Source organism: Gobio gobio, assembly GCF_949357685.1.
Source record: "Gobio gobio genome assembly, chromosome: 9".
NCBI lineage: Eukaryota > Metazoa > Chordata > Actinopteri > Cypriniformes > Gobionidae > Gobio > Gobio gobio.
Window position 1 is genome coordinate 33,226,787 of NC_137115.1, and position 14,161 is coordinate 33,240,947.

The 14,161-nt window shown below is 35.9% G+C and overlaps 1 protein-coding gene across 1 annotated transcript in view; it reads left to right on the forward strand.

The window, feature by feature from the left end:
• ptprq (protein tyrosine phosphatase receptor type Q) overlaps nt 1-7,095 on the forward strand; it is a gene marked incomplete at both ends in the record, with an annotated part of 70,808 nt that extends 63,713 nt beyond the window's left edge. The window contains 10 exons of the mRNA XM_079826143.1: nt 2,113-2,139; nt 2,366-2,447; nt 2,685-2,775; nt 3,505-3,581; nt 3,686-3,820; nt 4,271-4,396; nt 4,850-4,998; nt 6,571-6,706; nt 6,814-6,937; nt 7,058-7,095. Coding sequence (XP_079682269.1) covers nt 2,113-2,139; nt 2,366-2,447; nt 2,685-2,775; nt 3,505-3,581; nt 3,686-3,820; nt 4,271-4,396; nt 4,850-4,998; nt 6,571-6,706; nt 6,814-6,937; nt 7,058-7,095 — 985 coding nt within the window. The remainder of the gene's footprint in view (nt 1-2,112; nt 2,140-2,365; nt 2,448-2,684; nt 2,776-3,504; nt 3,582-3,685; nt 3,821-4,270; nt 4,397-4,849; nt 4,999-6,570; nt 6,707-6,813; nt 6,938-7,057) is intronic.
• Nucleotides 7,096-14,161: the final 7,066 nt, after the last annotated feature.

Sequence of the window (14,161 nt, forward strand, 5' to 3'; positions counted from 1 at the left end):
GGCTTTAGTTACATGTGGTTATATGTGCTTTAGTCTGTTCTCTCTGACTCACTAATTCCGTCATTGACTCACTCACTCGTTCATTCTTTCATTCATTCACTCATACACTCTCACTAATCCATTCAAACACTTCAACTCTTACTCACTATCCTCTGTTCTCAGGTATTCCTCCTTTTTCTTTAGAAGGAAGGAGATTTTTGTCATCCAGTAAGTAGACAGTGATGTTGGTGTTTAGCTGATGCATGACATTAGAGGATGTGAAGTATCAGTATTTTCATTCGTTTTAAATTTAAAGGGGTCATAAACTGAGAAATCAACTTTTCCTTGAGCTTTAGATATATAAAAGGTCATCTTAATATAAGAATATCCTGTAAGTTTCAATATAAGAATATTCTGTACGTTTTGTTAGTCAAATAAAAGCTTTTATTGACAGCTGGCTCATCTAACGAGAGATCTGTGAATTTGCTTCTCTGTGACATCAGAGAGCAGCGAAATGTCGCCTCAACAGAAGACGACCAACGCCTAATTCTGTAGCCCCGCCCACCGATTCGCTCATGACATGTAACATAAATAACATAGGCCTACGTGGAGCTAAACCGGATCGACCGTATATGTCCCCCCTTCTATATGTAAAGCGCTTTGAGTGCCTAGAAAAGCGCTTTATAAATGTAACAAATTATTATTATTAATTATATTATTACCAAGCAATAAACATGCCGTTGAAGACTATGAAATATTGTGCAGTGCTTGGTCGCTGCATAAGCTTCCTTCGGATTCCAATATTAGGAATGCGGTTGAATTTTATTTTTAATGAAGTTCCAGGTCACGTGGGTAAGACATTGCATGTTTGTTCGCTTCATTTTACCGCGGATTCTTTTGTAAACAAGACTGGATTTGCAGACAGAATGAGATTAAAAAATGATGCTGTGCCTTCTCTATTGGAATCCGAGGAATGGAATGGTGCAACACACATATCTACTGTTTATGTGTATGTGTAACTAAACATAATAACGATAACTTAGCATGCTGTCACAAGCTGGAGTATCCTTTGTATTTGGTTCATTGTCGAACATGTATGAGCCAGGGCTCGCAAAATCGCTAGCCCGACGTCCCGGGGCTAATGTGTTTTCCAGTCAGGCTACCAAAATGTATCACCAGCCTGCCCGACGGGCTATCTTAAATAGTGAAATAACATTCCTTTCTTGATGTGCGTTGTTCACTCTCTTGACTTGATATTTGAAAGGAATAATGCAATCGCGGAAGTTTCAAAACATGCTGATTTGTCTGCATTGAAGGTTTGCTGATGCATGTACTTGGCTTGGTGTGTGTGTGTGTGTGTGTGTGTGTGCGGTTCGCGGTTATATCCACTGATCGGGCGGGTCAGGTAATTAATTAATTGCGGGTGGATGAGAGAGAAATCATTGTGTTTGTTTGATAAAGGCATTTTGTGAGCCCTGTGGGTGAATCATTCCGGTTGCCGTTTTTCCACATTGGAAGTTTTCAAAACAATTCCCCACGTGTACAGACGGGGGAGTCAAAACTCATTATAATATGCAAAACTGTTATCCAATCATAGCAGTGGGCGTTTACTTCCAAGTCTTCAATGTGCATGCCCATAAAAACCGAGCTTTTCAAGAGCCAGGGTAGAAAATAGCCAATTACTTATTCATTATGATGTTTTTGAATGTAAAAACCACGCAAACGTCATAAGTTGACCTCAGACAACAGTATAAAAACATTTAAAAAGCCAGTTCATGACCCTTTTAAATATTTTATTTTTCCAGTTGCATGTTGTGCTGTTATTTCCTGCCGCTGTATCTGTTTTATTATGAATGCCTATCCCAGAGTAAATCATCTCCCTTGCCATAATTTGGGGCTGTTCGGCTTCATAATGCTCTCTGTAGTTCTGCTCTGCTTTGTGTATTTCTGCCAGAAAGATCACATAGAGTGACTCTCCAATTCGTTTTATGTTTGTGTGTCTTCGTCTAATTAGATCGTGTAGTGAACTTCACATAGATTCATTTCTTATTTATCACTGGAAGTGAAAAAGTAACCTAATTTTTTCAGTCCAAGGCCAATTTCATAATAATTCTCTACTGTCTAACGTTCCAGGCTGCTAAGTTACAGGAAATCTCTCAAGTAAGTGAAGGATACTTTATGGATTGATTGATGTTTATCTCATTTATTTGTCTATTATTGTTCAATAAACATTTGAGTCCCAAAGACAGATTCTTTAGTGGTTTGTTTGGAGGTCATAAGATAGCTGCTCTGTAGAAATAATGTGTTCAGTGGTAATAATTCTAAAGATGATCATTATTAATGGTTTTGTGGGTATTTTCATGCTCTCTTCGTTGCACATTTGCAGGCCAATCAGTAAGAAATCATTTCTTCAGCATGTGGAAGATCTTTGCGCCAATGACAATGCCAAGTTTCAGGAGGAGTTTGCTGTAAGTTTTAGTGATAAGTGTGTGTGTGTTTGTGTTTGTGTGTGTCTGTGTAGGTGGGTGAGAGAGAAAGAAAGCACTAGTGAACTGTAAAATGAGTTTCAGTTACACTTCATTCTGATTGGGCACGTAGGGTTATGTGCTCAATGGTGTATGTCTTTTTGGATAATGTATTTTGTGGTTGATTAATTTTCTTCCTGGTTTGTTTCATAATTGGATCTTTTCCGCTGTGTGTTTCAGGAGCTGCCGAAGTTGCTTCAGGATCTGGCCACATCAGACGCTGACCTTCCCTGGAATCGCTCCAAAAATCGCTTCACAAACATTAAACCCTGTATGAAAAATGTCATTTTTAGTAGCTCTTATGTCGTTTCAAACCTGTATGACTTTCTTTGTTTTGTGGAAGACAAAAGAAGACATTTAACAAAATGTTAACGCTGCAGTGTCCCATATGATAAAATAATATAATTACGTAAAAAATAATAGTGTCAAGTTCCAAAAAGGACATAAAAGCACCCTGAGACGAATCCCATATGACTTTTGTGCTTCACTACCATTCAAAGTTTGGGGTTTGTAAGATGTTTTAATGTCTTTTAAGCTTACCAAACTGCATTTACTTGGTGATAAATACAGTAAAAACAGTAATATTGTGAAATATTATTACAATTTAAAATAACTTATCTATTTGAATTTATTCCTGTGATGCAAAGCTGAATTTTCATTCCTTACTCCAGTCGTCAGTGTCATGTTATTCTTCAGAAATCATTCTAATTCGCTGATTTGCTGCTCAAGAAACATTTCTTCTTATTATTATCAATGTTGAAAACAGTTGTGCTGTTTAATATTTTTGTGGAACCCTCTTTTGTCATTGGGGTGCAATATACTTTATGCTATATGGAAAAGAGCATATCTGTTACTCTGTAAAGTCATGCAGGTTCTGAACGACATGAGGGTAAGAACATGCAGACAGAATTTACATTTCTGAGATAACCATTTCTTTCAAACTTACCAGGCTTTCTTTATACAAACATTATTAATACATAGTTTAACATGTCTTTTTTAGATAACAATAGCCGAGTGAAGTTACTGTCTGAGCCAGGGATGCCGGGGTCTGACTACATCAATGCCAGCTTCGTCTCTGTAAGCGCCCACATATCAGCTGTCTCTCTTTTATACTGCGGCACAACTTTAATTGAATTGGCCTAAGCTCCTGTTCTGTTTTGTGTCTTGTCTCTGTGTCTCAGGGCTATCTGTGTCCTAATGAGTTTATAGCCACTCAGGGACCTCTGCCTAGTACCGTCGCAGACTTCTGGAGGATGATTTGGGAGACGGGGACAAAAACTATCGTTATGCTCACTCAATGCTTTGAGAAGGGCAGGGTGTGTATGTGTGTTTGAACAAAACAATGTGCTGTAGCCATTAGATATATGTTTGTATATACTCTTGTATAGTATATAATCTCAAAAATTCTATATAAGGGTTTTACAGTTTGTCCCTGTTTTTTATCCTGTTGTTCTAATGCCACCGACCCACAAATACCACTTTGTAAAACAAATTTATTTTTGTTTATTTTTCAAATTTTTGGCACTATTTTTACTTTTTACTCTTATGCGTAACAAGTAGTAGATACTGTTAATTAATTATAATCATATTAATATAATTTTACCTGAACGGTTATTCATTTTTAATATAAAGTCTAAATGAATAATTTACATCCAGAGCACTACTAAAACACAATAAATAAATAAATGTGAAAGTTTGACAGGGATCTGCTGTAATATATGCGTTATAATAGTAAACTGTACAAATAATGTATCTGTATGTTTCAGATCCGTTGTCATCAGTACTGGCCAGAGGACAATAAACCTGTCACTGTTTTTGCTGACATCATAATAACTAAACTCACAGAGGACGTGCGCCCTGATTGGACGGTCCGAGCACTCAGAGTGGAGAGGGTAAACGATCTTTACATTATCAGCATTGTCTTTACATTGTCATTTTTATCTTTCAATTCAACAACTGTCATAGCAGAGCAACAGTTTAAGAGAATCTTGTTGAGCAAGTTAGTTAAAGTTGCTGACATGTTTATTGCAAGCTGGCTAAATTTACACATCCGGTTAAAGGGCATCCAGTTTAATTTAAAGAAAACACTGTTGGCCCTGGAGTAATGAGGTTTTCTACTGCCACCGATATGTATGTACCATGGGACCTCACACTTGCATGTGTTGATTGAGTATTTGGGTCTGTATATGCATGCTTGAGTATGTTTGTGGCCTTACTCTGAGTCCTAACATTGCACAACAACGCATACACACACAGATGTGGGTGGTTAGATGGATAGATAATTAGTCTCCAAGGACACATTTAGCCCTTCCTCTCTCTCTCTCTCTCTTTCTCTCTCTCTCCAGCATGGCAACTACATGATTGTTCACCATTTCAACTACACCTCATGGCCAGAACACGGCGTTCCGGAGTCCAGCTCCACACTCATCCAGTTTGTCAAAGCGGTCCGCTCCAACAGAGGCCATGACAACACAACCATCGTGGTCCACTGCAGGTGCAGCTTTTCTCTACAGTCTGCTTATATGTTTCAGTTGATTCGGACTGCCCGTTTTTGCCTCAGAGTAAAAGAAAAAGCTAATTACAACTTCATCTCTTTATTTTTGAGTTGCAACTGCAACTTTGTTTCTACTATTTGCAACTTTATATGTCATAATGTGTCTTTATATTTCACAATTTGACTTTATATCTCATAACTACAACTTTATTTCTCATAATTGTCTCTCTATTTCTACTTTGTCTCACATTGTACCTTTTCTTTTTTAAACTATTTCTAAACTCACAATGACCTTTTTTAACCCTTAAATGCATGAATGTTTCACCAATCATTATTACATATTCGGATCTTTAGCGACCCTGATCTATATTTAACACGGATGGATCTCTACCTGTCGCGATAATATAAACCTCTTTTGATATTAGAGTAACAATTACAGAAGAATAAAAAATAAAGCATATTTTGTTACCTTTTGGAGCTTGGAAGGGTTTAGTTTGAGCGGATGTTTCATACCATCATCACTGTCCTCATCAGAGCTCATTTCCCAGTATATTATACCATCTCAAACATATATTCTCAAAACTATCATTTTCAACATCTTCAAAATCAATATTTTGATCGCTGACAGCTTCTTCTCCAGATCCACCATCAAGTGACAGTGGCACTAATATTTGATTGCGTTCAGTACTTGCTCTGAAGTAAATCGCTGAGCCATTTCAAGTTTTGCTGATGATACTTCCTATTGTTTTGTTTTCTGCCTGTGGTAACTATGAGTGAAACGTCACCAGTGTTGCCAACTCAAGACAAATAAGCAACCGCAGCTTCAAAAACAAGCCCAATATTATTATAATATTTATTATCATCAATATAATTTATGTGCGTGCGTGCGGGCGTGCATGCCATGCGTGTTGGGGGGTGGGTGGGGTGGTACACATAACTGATGATGATTGGTGGGTGGGAGACAAGGTTGAGGTTGATAGGTTGAGTTCACACACACACGCATATGCACAGAGTCAGAGCCATGGCAAGTCCAACGACTTCAAAGGTAGCTTTCGCAAACTGGAAGTATAAGCACTACTTTTTTCCTCGTTGAGGTAAAAGGTACGAATATTTATGTAACGTGCAACTTATGCCCAGGAAGAAAGAGTCTCTCCACGTCGGTGGCAAATAATGAAGCACCTCACATCGTTTATGTATACATTTATGGGTTAATTTTTTTTTTTTTTTCTTTATCCGAGGCAAAAATAGGCTTCTGTAAAACTAACCAGTGTTTTCTTACTATCACTGATATACTATTATAGATTACTATTTTCAATTCGATTTTATTTTTGTCTTTTCTGTTTTCATTTTAACTTTAGTTCAAGTTTTTTGTCATTTTTAGTTTTTTCAGTGTCTATATATATTTTTCATTCTCTCTTTTTTTTAGTACACATAGATAAACTATATTTAAATAATAAATGTATCCTCAGTTACTACCTGAAAATTGTATTTCAGTTGACGTTTTATTAAAAAGTTTTTATGGTTGTAGTTTAACATGTTTATACATATAATGCATCATGTCTGTATGTGCAGTGCTGGTGTGGGCAGGACTGGGGTGTTTATAGCCCTGGATCATCTCATTCAGCATTTGAGGGATCATGACTTTGTGGATATATATGGCCTGGTCGCAGAACTGCGCAGTGAGAGGATGTGCATGGTGCAAAACTTGGTAAACCCATTAAAAAACTGACAGATTTCACTCGACGTTGCAAAAATTGTTGTGTGGAGTGTGAGACGATCATGTCCAGACGTTGATCATATCTGCCTCTCTCTCAGGCTCAGTACATGTTTCTGCATCAGAGCACTCTGGATCTGCTGTCTGCAAAAGGAAACAGTCAGTCCATATGGTTTGTAAATTACTCAGCCCTGGAGAAGATGGACTCGCTGGATGCGATGGAGGGTAAAATATATCCTACAATCATTGACTTGTGCAGTGCGGTGACGGCTGGCGGTTAAAGATCTCTGTCATTCTTTTGTTTTGTCTTGATGGAACCGTATTTTGTCACGTTTGTTCTCTCAGGTGATGTAGAATTGGAGTGGGAAGAGACAACAATGTAACAGGGACACTCGTGTTCTGTCAATCTGATGGTTGTGAGGAGACATGCAGACCATAAACAGATGCTGGGACTTTGGAGACTGGGGCCAAACACTGAGCAAAGGATAAAAGGAGGAATATAAGACTCAAATATTCTCGCCTAAAGGGATTGACTCTGTCTCCTGGATGTAAATGAGAGATTGTGAGCTAGTCTCATCCATCAAAGTTTTTCCCATAGTTCTTGTCCAACTTGTGTAATTATTTTATCTCTACCTACTGCAGAATATGGTACACTACCTACTTATGGGATCAAACTCCAAAATGATGTATGTTCTGGAGAAAGTAGGAATATTCAGCAATCAGGAGGAGGAAACTAGGTTTTTTAATGTCCTATAGTCAAATGTATTATTAAATGCAATTATTAGGGATGAGAGTCATTAGAAATGTAATTATTCTGATTCCAAAACGATTGCTTTAATGATACTTTTGGTCTTTTTTTTTTTTAAAGTTACGAGATCATTTCAGCAGAAGAGTATTTTTATTCACATATAACATGAACATACTCTTCCATTTATTCTTCCATACTCCAAGAATGAAAACTATAATGTTCACACGTCCACATCAACAAACACTAACTTAACTTAAGTTCTGTGAACAGAACTTCAGAGTGCGCTTTAAAGTCGCATGGATTTTGAATATCTGTTAATGTTTTATCGTTCATCAGCTGCAAAAGTCGTCCTGAAAGACTTCTACAACTATTTTAACGTCCACATCAACGGACAATAGCGTTTATTATTAGCAGTCTGCCGCTATAAATGGACCTACTGCGCGCGATTTAGGCTACAGTTACAATAACAATACAGTAACTGTATTGGTAACAATATCATTCCACCGCAGAGGTTAGCTCCAACCCTGATCAAACACACCAGAGCAAGCTAATCAATGTATTCAGGATCACTAGAAAATCACAGGAAGGTGTGTTTGATTACGGTTGGAGCTAAACTCTGCAGGACAGTGGCCCTCCTCCAGGACCAAGTTTGAGGAACCCTAGATAGTTTGAGAGGTCTGACATGAATGATATTTACCCACAATGGGAAAAAACTGCACTTATTGTTTCATACGGAAGTTGTGTCGTCTATGTGTATGACTATGTTTTTCTAATCAATAACTGTGAAGTCTGAAAGAAAGATTCTCTTCACCATCAGCTTTGAAGTTTCAAAAAGTGGTGCTTTTTAGTTATTAATTCAATCGGAATCCCTTATTTTCAAATCCACCTGCAGTTAACTTAAACTGGGGCCAGGTAGGCTACACTAACGCAAATCTGCATTCATTTGTAAATAATCATCTGATAAGTCTTTCATTTGTCTTTTATTGCTTCATTTGTTTGTGTTACACAGGTAGGCGTTACATGAGTGAGGGCAAACTAACATTTATCTCACAAAATTTCTTTTGCATAAATTATTATCAAGCCAAATGAGTGTCAGGAGATGAATTTGTTGTGTATATTTGGAAATGAACAGTATTTGTGTTTTGAAATAAATATATAAATATTGTTTTTGCTTCTGAAGATCACTGCAGATATTTTTGACTCATGATTTTCTTTGAATAGTTCAATTATGATCTGTTCTTCAGCTATCATAGACTCCAGAATATAGTGTGTGAGTGCTTTAAGATATTTTTATGATACTTTAATGTCAATTTAATCATTTTTGTCAATTTGGAACTTTATAGTCCTTTTGTAACTTTAGTTAATATATATATATATATATATATATATATATATATATATATATATATATATATATATATATATATATATATATATATATATATATATATATATATATATATTTATATAGCCTATATATATTTATATATATCGATTTTTGTAAAAAAAAAAAAAAAAAAATCACCTTTTGTGATGAACGGATGAACGAAAGTCATAGGTTTGGATGGAATGTCAGAGTGGGTAAATGACAAATGGTTACAGTAATGGAAATTATCTTGTGTTATACCACGGGGCTGTTGAATGCTTGAATCTGATTGGTTGGCGAATGTTCTAAAGTGTGCAATTATTTTCAGGGAAACGCACGACTAAAGTAGTTCCAGGCCGGTCTTGGCCGCATTTATAGTTCTATATCACTTCGCCAAATGATTTCAGTATTTCAAATGTCTCAGCCTACTACAGTAAATAATCAAAACCCACAACGACACTGACCAATCAAATCAATATAGTAAACAATAGGATAAAGAGGACATTATTTCCATGTTTTATTTCCACAGAATTACGTTAATTATGTAAGAAACGCACATTAGGCCTACTCGTTCTCTCTGCTCTCCCACTCAAGCGCGCGCACATACAGTGCGGACACAGTCGCACAGAAACGTGATGTCAGCGCTGCTCTGACGATTTTATCAGTAAAATAGGTGACATTTCATTTCAACATGACATTTCTCGCTAGCGAGGTAACGTTAATAATGGCGCTGTTCTTACGCTGTTATAGTTGACGCTGTTGAAAGAGACGCCGGCTCTCTCTCTCTCTCTAATAACTGCTGCATTATAGGGCTGCATTGCATTAGTCTGCTATCAGTGGCTCAAGCCTCCACAACTAACGTTAGCTTTAAAATCACGTTTTGGAATTAGCAAATTCTAGGGTTTAGAAATTGTTGTGACCGCATTACCACCTCGGCTGTGCATTATTTTTCTAATAATTCAACGGCCCGTCGTCAATTAGGCTATTTCTTACTTTATTATGTTTTAAAAAAAGGAACTAACTTAAGGTTTCCAAAATATCTGATTGTTGAAATGATTAGGCTACAGGAGCTCATTTCACAGACATCCCAGAATGCAAGGAATGTCATTCCCTGTATGGTTGCTTTGAAGAGTGCATGAGAGAGCATCCAGTGTGAAAGCAGCAATTCAGGACACTGGAGAGCAGCACTAAAGCTTTCCCTAGAAACAAAGGGAGGACGCTGGGAGAACACAAGGTCTTACTTCAGGTATGTTGTTTGAGGCTACAATAAAGCAATAAACCATTAGGGGCTCTTTACATTGAGTTTTCAGTGACACCACTGTGTAACAAATAATCCGAACAAATTTTTGTTATTAATAACTGATATATGAGCACAGGTGTAGGCCTACATATACAAGTTTACATACCCCTTGCAGAATCTGTATTATCTGTAATCTTCTTAACAAAATAAGAGGGATCATACAAAATGCATGTTAGGCTATTATTATTATTTAGTACTGTCCTGAATCATAAAAGATGTTGACATAGGCTAGTCCACAAGACAAAAAAAAAAAGAGCTGAATTTATAAAAATGACCCCATTTAAAAGTTTGCATACCCTTGATTCTTAATACTGTGTTGTTACCTGGATGATCCACGACTGCTTTTTTGTTTTGTGATGGTTGTTCTTGAGTCCCTTTGCCCAAAGTTCTTCAGAAAAATCCTCCAGGTCCTGCACATTCTTCAGTTTTCCAGCATCTTTTGCATATTTGAACCCTTTACAGCAGTGACTGTATAATTTTGAGATCCATCTTTTCACACTGATGACAACTGAGGGACTCAAACACAGCTATTTAAAAAAAAAAAAAAAAAGAAAGAAGAAGTCCAAACATTAATTAATAGCTGGGGGTGGATTTTTAGTTTATTTTGAAACGTGTAAGTATCCTCCGTTGCTTCTGAAGGGCAGTACTAAATGAAAAAAATATATATATTTAAACAAAATAAGAAAAAAATTGGACCTCTTCGTTCTGTTAAAATAAATTCACCCCTTACACTATTTTCACAAGTAAGGTGTACATTTGCACAACGCCAAACTGATCAGCTAGTCATTCTTTCAAAACCTGATCTCATGCTTTCATTCTAGTTGTACATATATTTTCATTCTACATAATCATTGTTTCAAAACACAAAATCATTGTGATATGTAATGAAGACATGTGGTTTAATCACCGAAACACAACAGTATCTTCTTTCAATTTAGTACTTTTAACAATCAGTTCATTGAATAGGAAACATGGGAAGATGCATGTTTCAAATCCCCCTGTTGCTGAATTAAGTACAGGCTACAGATGCCATATTAGAAAATACACTTTGCCTAACATATGTAATTGAATCCATAATGTTTGTCATTGTATCTATCCAGTGTGTGATCAAAAGTTGTAATGACGTATGACACTTTAGTAAGTACTTTATGAAAGGCAGTTAATGAAACATATAGATGCAAGTTAATTTGTGTAGTGAAAATGATACTTTGTGATTTTGTATATTATACTAACATAATTGAAAATATGCTAAAATGTTTGAAAAAAAGGGCACTTTTGATGATCTGTTACGATATTAGTACTACGAGTTTTGAAAATGTACCAAATGCTTGTGAAAATTGCGCAATTACATTTTTTAAATTAAATGCAGACACTTTCTCCAACAAGACCTGTTTTCCTGTTTGGTCATGTGACATTCAGAATATTATTTAACAGGCTGCTGTCTTTAACACCACCATGACATTTAAGTACAGTACTTAAAACACAAACACACACAAGTTTTTTTTTAATTTTCTGCACGTTTAATGATTGTTGAGATATGATTGAGTGACATTGCATATACAGGATATGAATGTGAGCGTATCAAGTGTCTTTACACTATATAAAACTTCATAACAGTGCTTAATATAAATATAAATCGTAAAAACCTATTAGATGGGACCATTGCACTGACCATCGCAAGGCCCTATTGACGAGTTATACATGAATTTCAGCATTGACTTCTTTTTCAGATACATTTTTAGATACTCTTTTTTTATAATACTTCTGGGAAAGAATTTGAGTCAAGAAGTTCACATTAGACTGAAACTATGGACTCTAGGATGGAGCGTATGGGGCATTTTCACAAAAATGCAGTGCATGTTCACAACTTCACAGTCAGAATACGGCCCCTCGCTGTGTCGGGATGTTCTTGGAAACAAATATGTTGCTACATACTAATTTAACCTAGAAAATGATTCGCTGACTCGTCGTGGTGCGTGGCTTACATGATATAAAGGGTCCCAGAAACATGTCGAGCAGGTGTACAAGAAGAAAAGAGTGTATCGGATCAGCGCATCTTAATGAATAAACAGCTGTGCAAATTATACAATAAAGCTTTTCATTCTCCTACTCTGTATGAATAAATAGATTTATAAATAGTATTTTTTTTTTTTGCTGCTTTTCTGTAATTTCTGTGTCCAAGCACAGAATGACATCATTTCCAATAATGCCTTGGAAAAAAAAAAAACAGATATATTTGTAATTAAAAACTAGTTTTGTGATTCAAAAACCAAGCAAAGAAAATAGAAACATAAATATTAGTGTCGATATACTCCCATAAAAGCTCTTTATAGATATCTGCGCATAAACATATGAATCTCTTTTGACATGCAATACAGAAAAAGTGAACTCTAAGTGGTAAACACAAACATAATCCACCAGATCCTTTTAAAGCACAAATGCTCCCCCCCAATGATTTTAACATAATATTTTCATAAACATTTTAAGTGATACGTTTTTAAAAAATATACAATTTCTCAGTCATAGCCTTGTATACAACATTTGATATTTTCTCAGAGGTTTGATGTGCACCTGGTTTTCACATGAAGCTACCTGAGCACCAGGCTTGATCACAGTAACACGCTACAGAGTCGCTCTATAGGACAGGACAGAGATGATTCGCTGGGTTAAAGCCAGCCCCTGGCTCTAGTTGATAAACCCTTTCACCACCCTCTTTCAAATGTTGCAGTTTTTGCTTTGTGTCGCTCTAAAAATATGTGTAAAAATGCATTAGCAAAGTGAAAAGAAAATCTGGAAACACTTTTATACACCTGTACTCATTTACAAACATGATATAATGCCGTACAGATCAGTAAACTGTAAAAATTATTTTCACAAATTTTTTTTTTGTCAAATCAACTTATGTAAATCCATGTGTTTCTGTTGATTAAAGGTGCACTATGTAAGATTTTTTCAGTGTAAAATATCCAAAAACCACTAGGCCAGTGTTATATATTTTGTTCAGTTGAGTACTTACAATATAACTATTTGTAAATCGTGTAAAAAAACCCTGCTATTTTAACCGAGGAACCGGGACGTGTGAGGGCCTCGCCTGTCAATGACATCATATCTGCGTTCCCCTCGGTTTCCGGTTTTATTTTGCAGAAAAGCTTTACTCTCACTGCAGTGTCATAGCAGCCGCCAAGAGAACGCACAGAGTAACGTCATAACATAATTTTCAACACACTCAGATGTGTCTAATATGATAAACAGAGCTGCGTTACCTCATACTCATGACCGGAAAAGCGGAAGTGGCGACTATGCCATAATAAAAGTCCCACTGCTCGCGAGGCGTGTGTTGCGTTCATCTTATTAATCCTCAGTGCCACAACACTCGCTCCTGCTTCTGCTTCATACTACAGTAACATTAATAATCACATCCATGAACATGATTTCTGCCCGAGTCCTATCCCGATTCTTTAACCGGCTGTGAGGTGAAGACCACATGTCCCAAGAGTCTGCGCTCAAACGTGGCGTCATCAAACTACACCTTTGTTTTGAACAGGCGACCTCTAGTGGATGGAAAAGTTACATAGTGCACCTTTAAACCAATCTCCTTCCTTGTATTAACTAAATTTTTTTCAATTAACTTAATATTTTAAGGCAACCAGGTAACTTACTTTTTTAAGTTAAACCAACAATGTTTTACAGTGGACATTCAAATGTAAATATATATGAAAATATATCAATCAAATTAAAATGGTAATTTCTGACTATTTGAAAAGGAACTAAAGTTATATATATATATATATATATATATATATATATATATATATATATATATATATATATATATATATATATATATATATATATATATATATATATATATATATATATATATATATATATATATATATATATATATATATATATATATAATGTTTGTCAATGAGGTAAATACTTGATTTGGATAAGTAAGCCCCCCTTAGATAACCAATCCAAATTTGTCGACAATGCCAATATCGATTAGTTCAGAAATACAGTAAAGCTCCT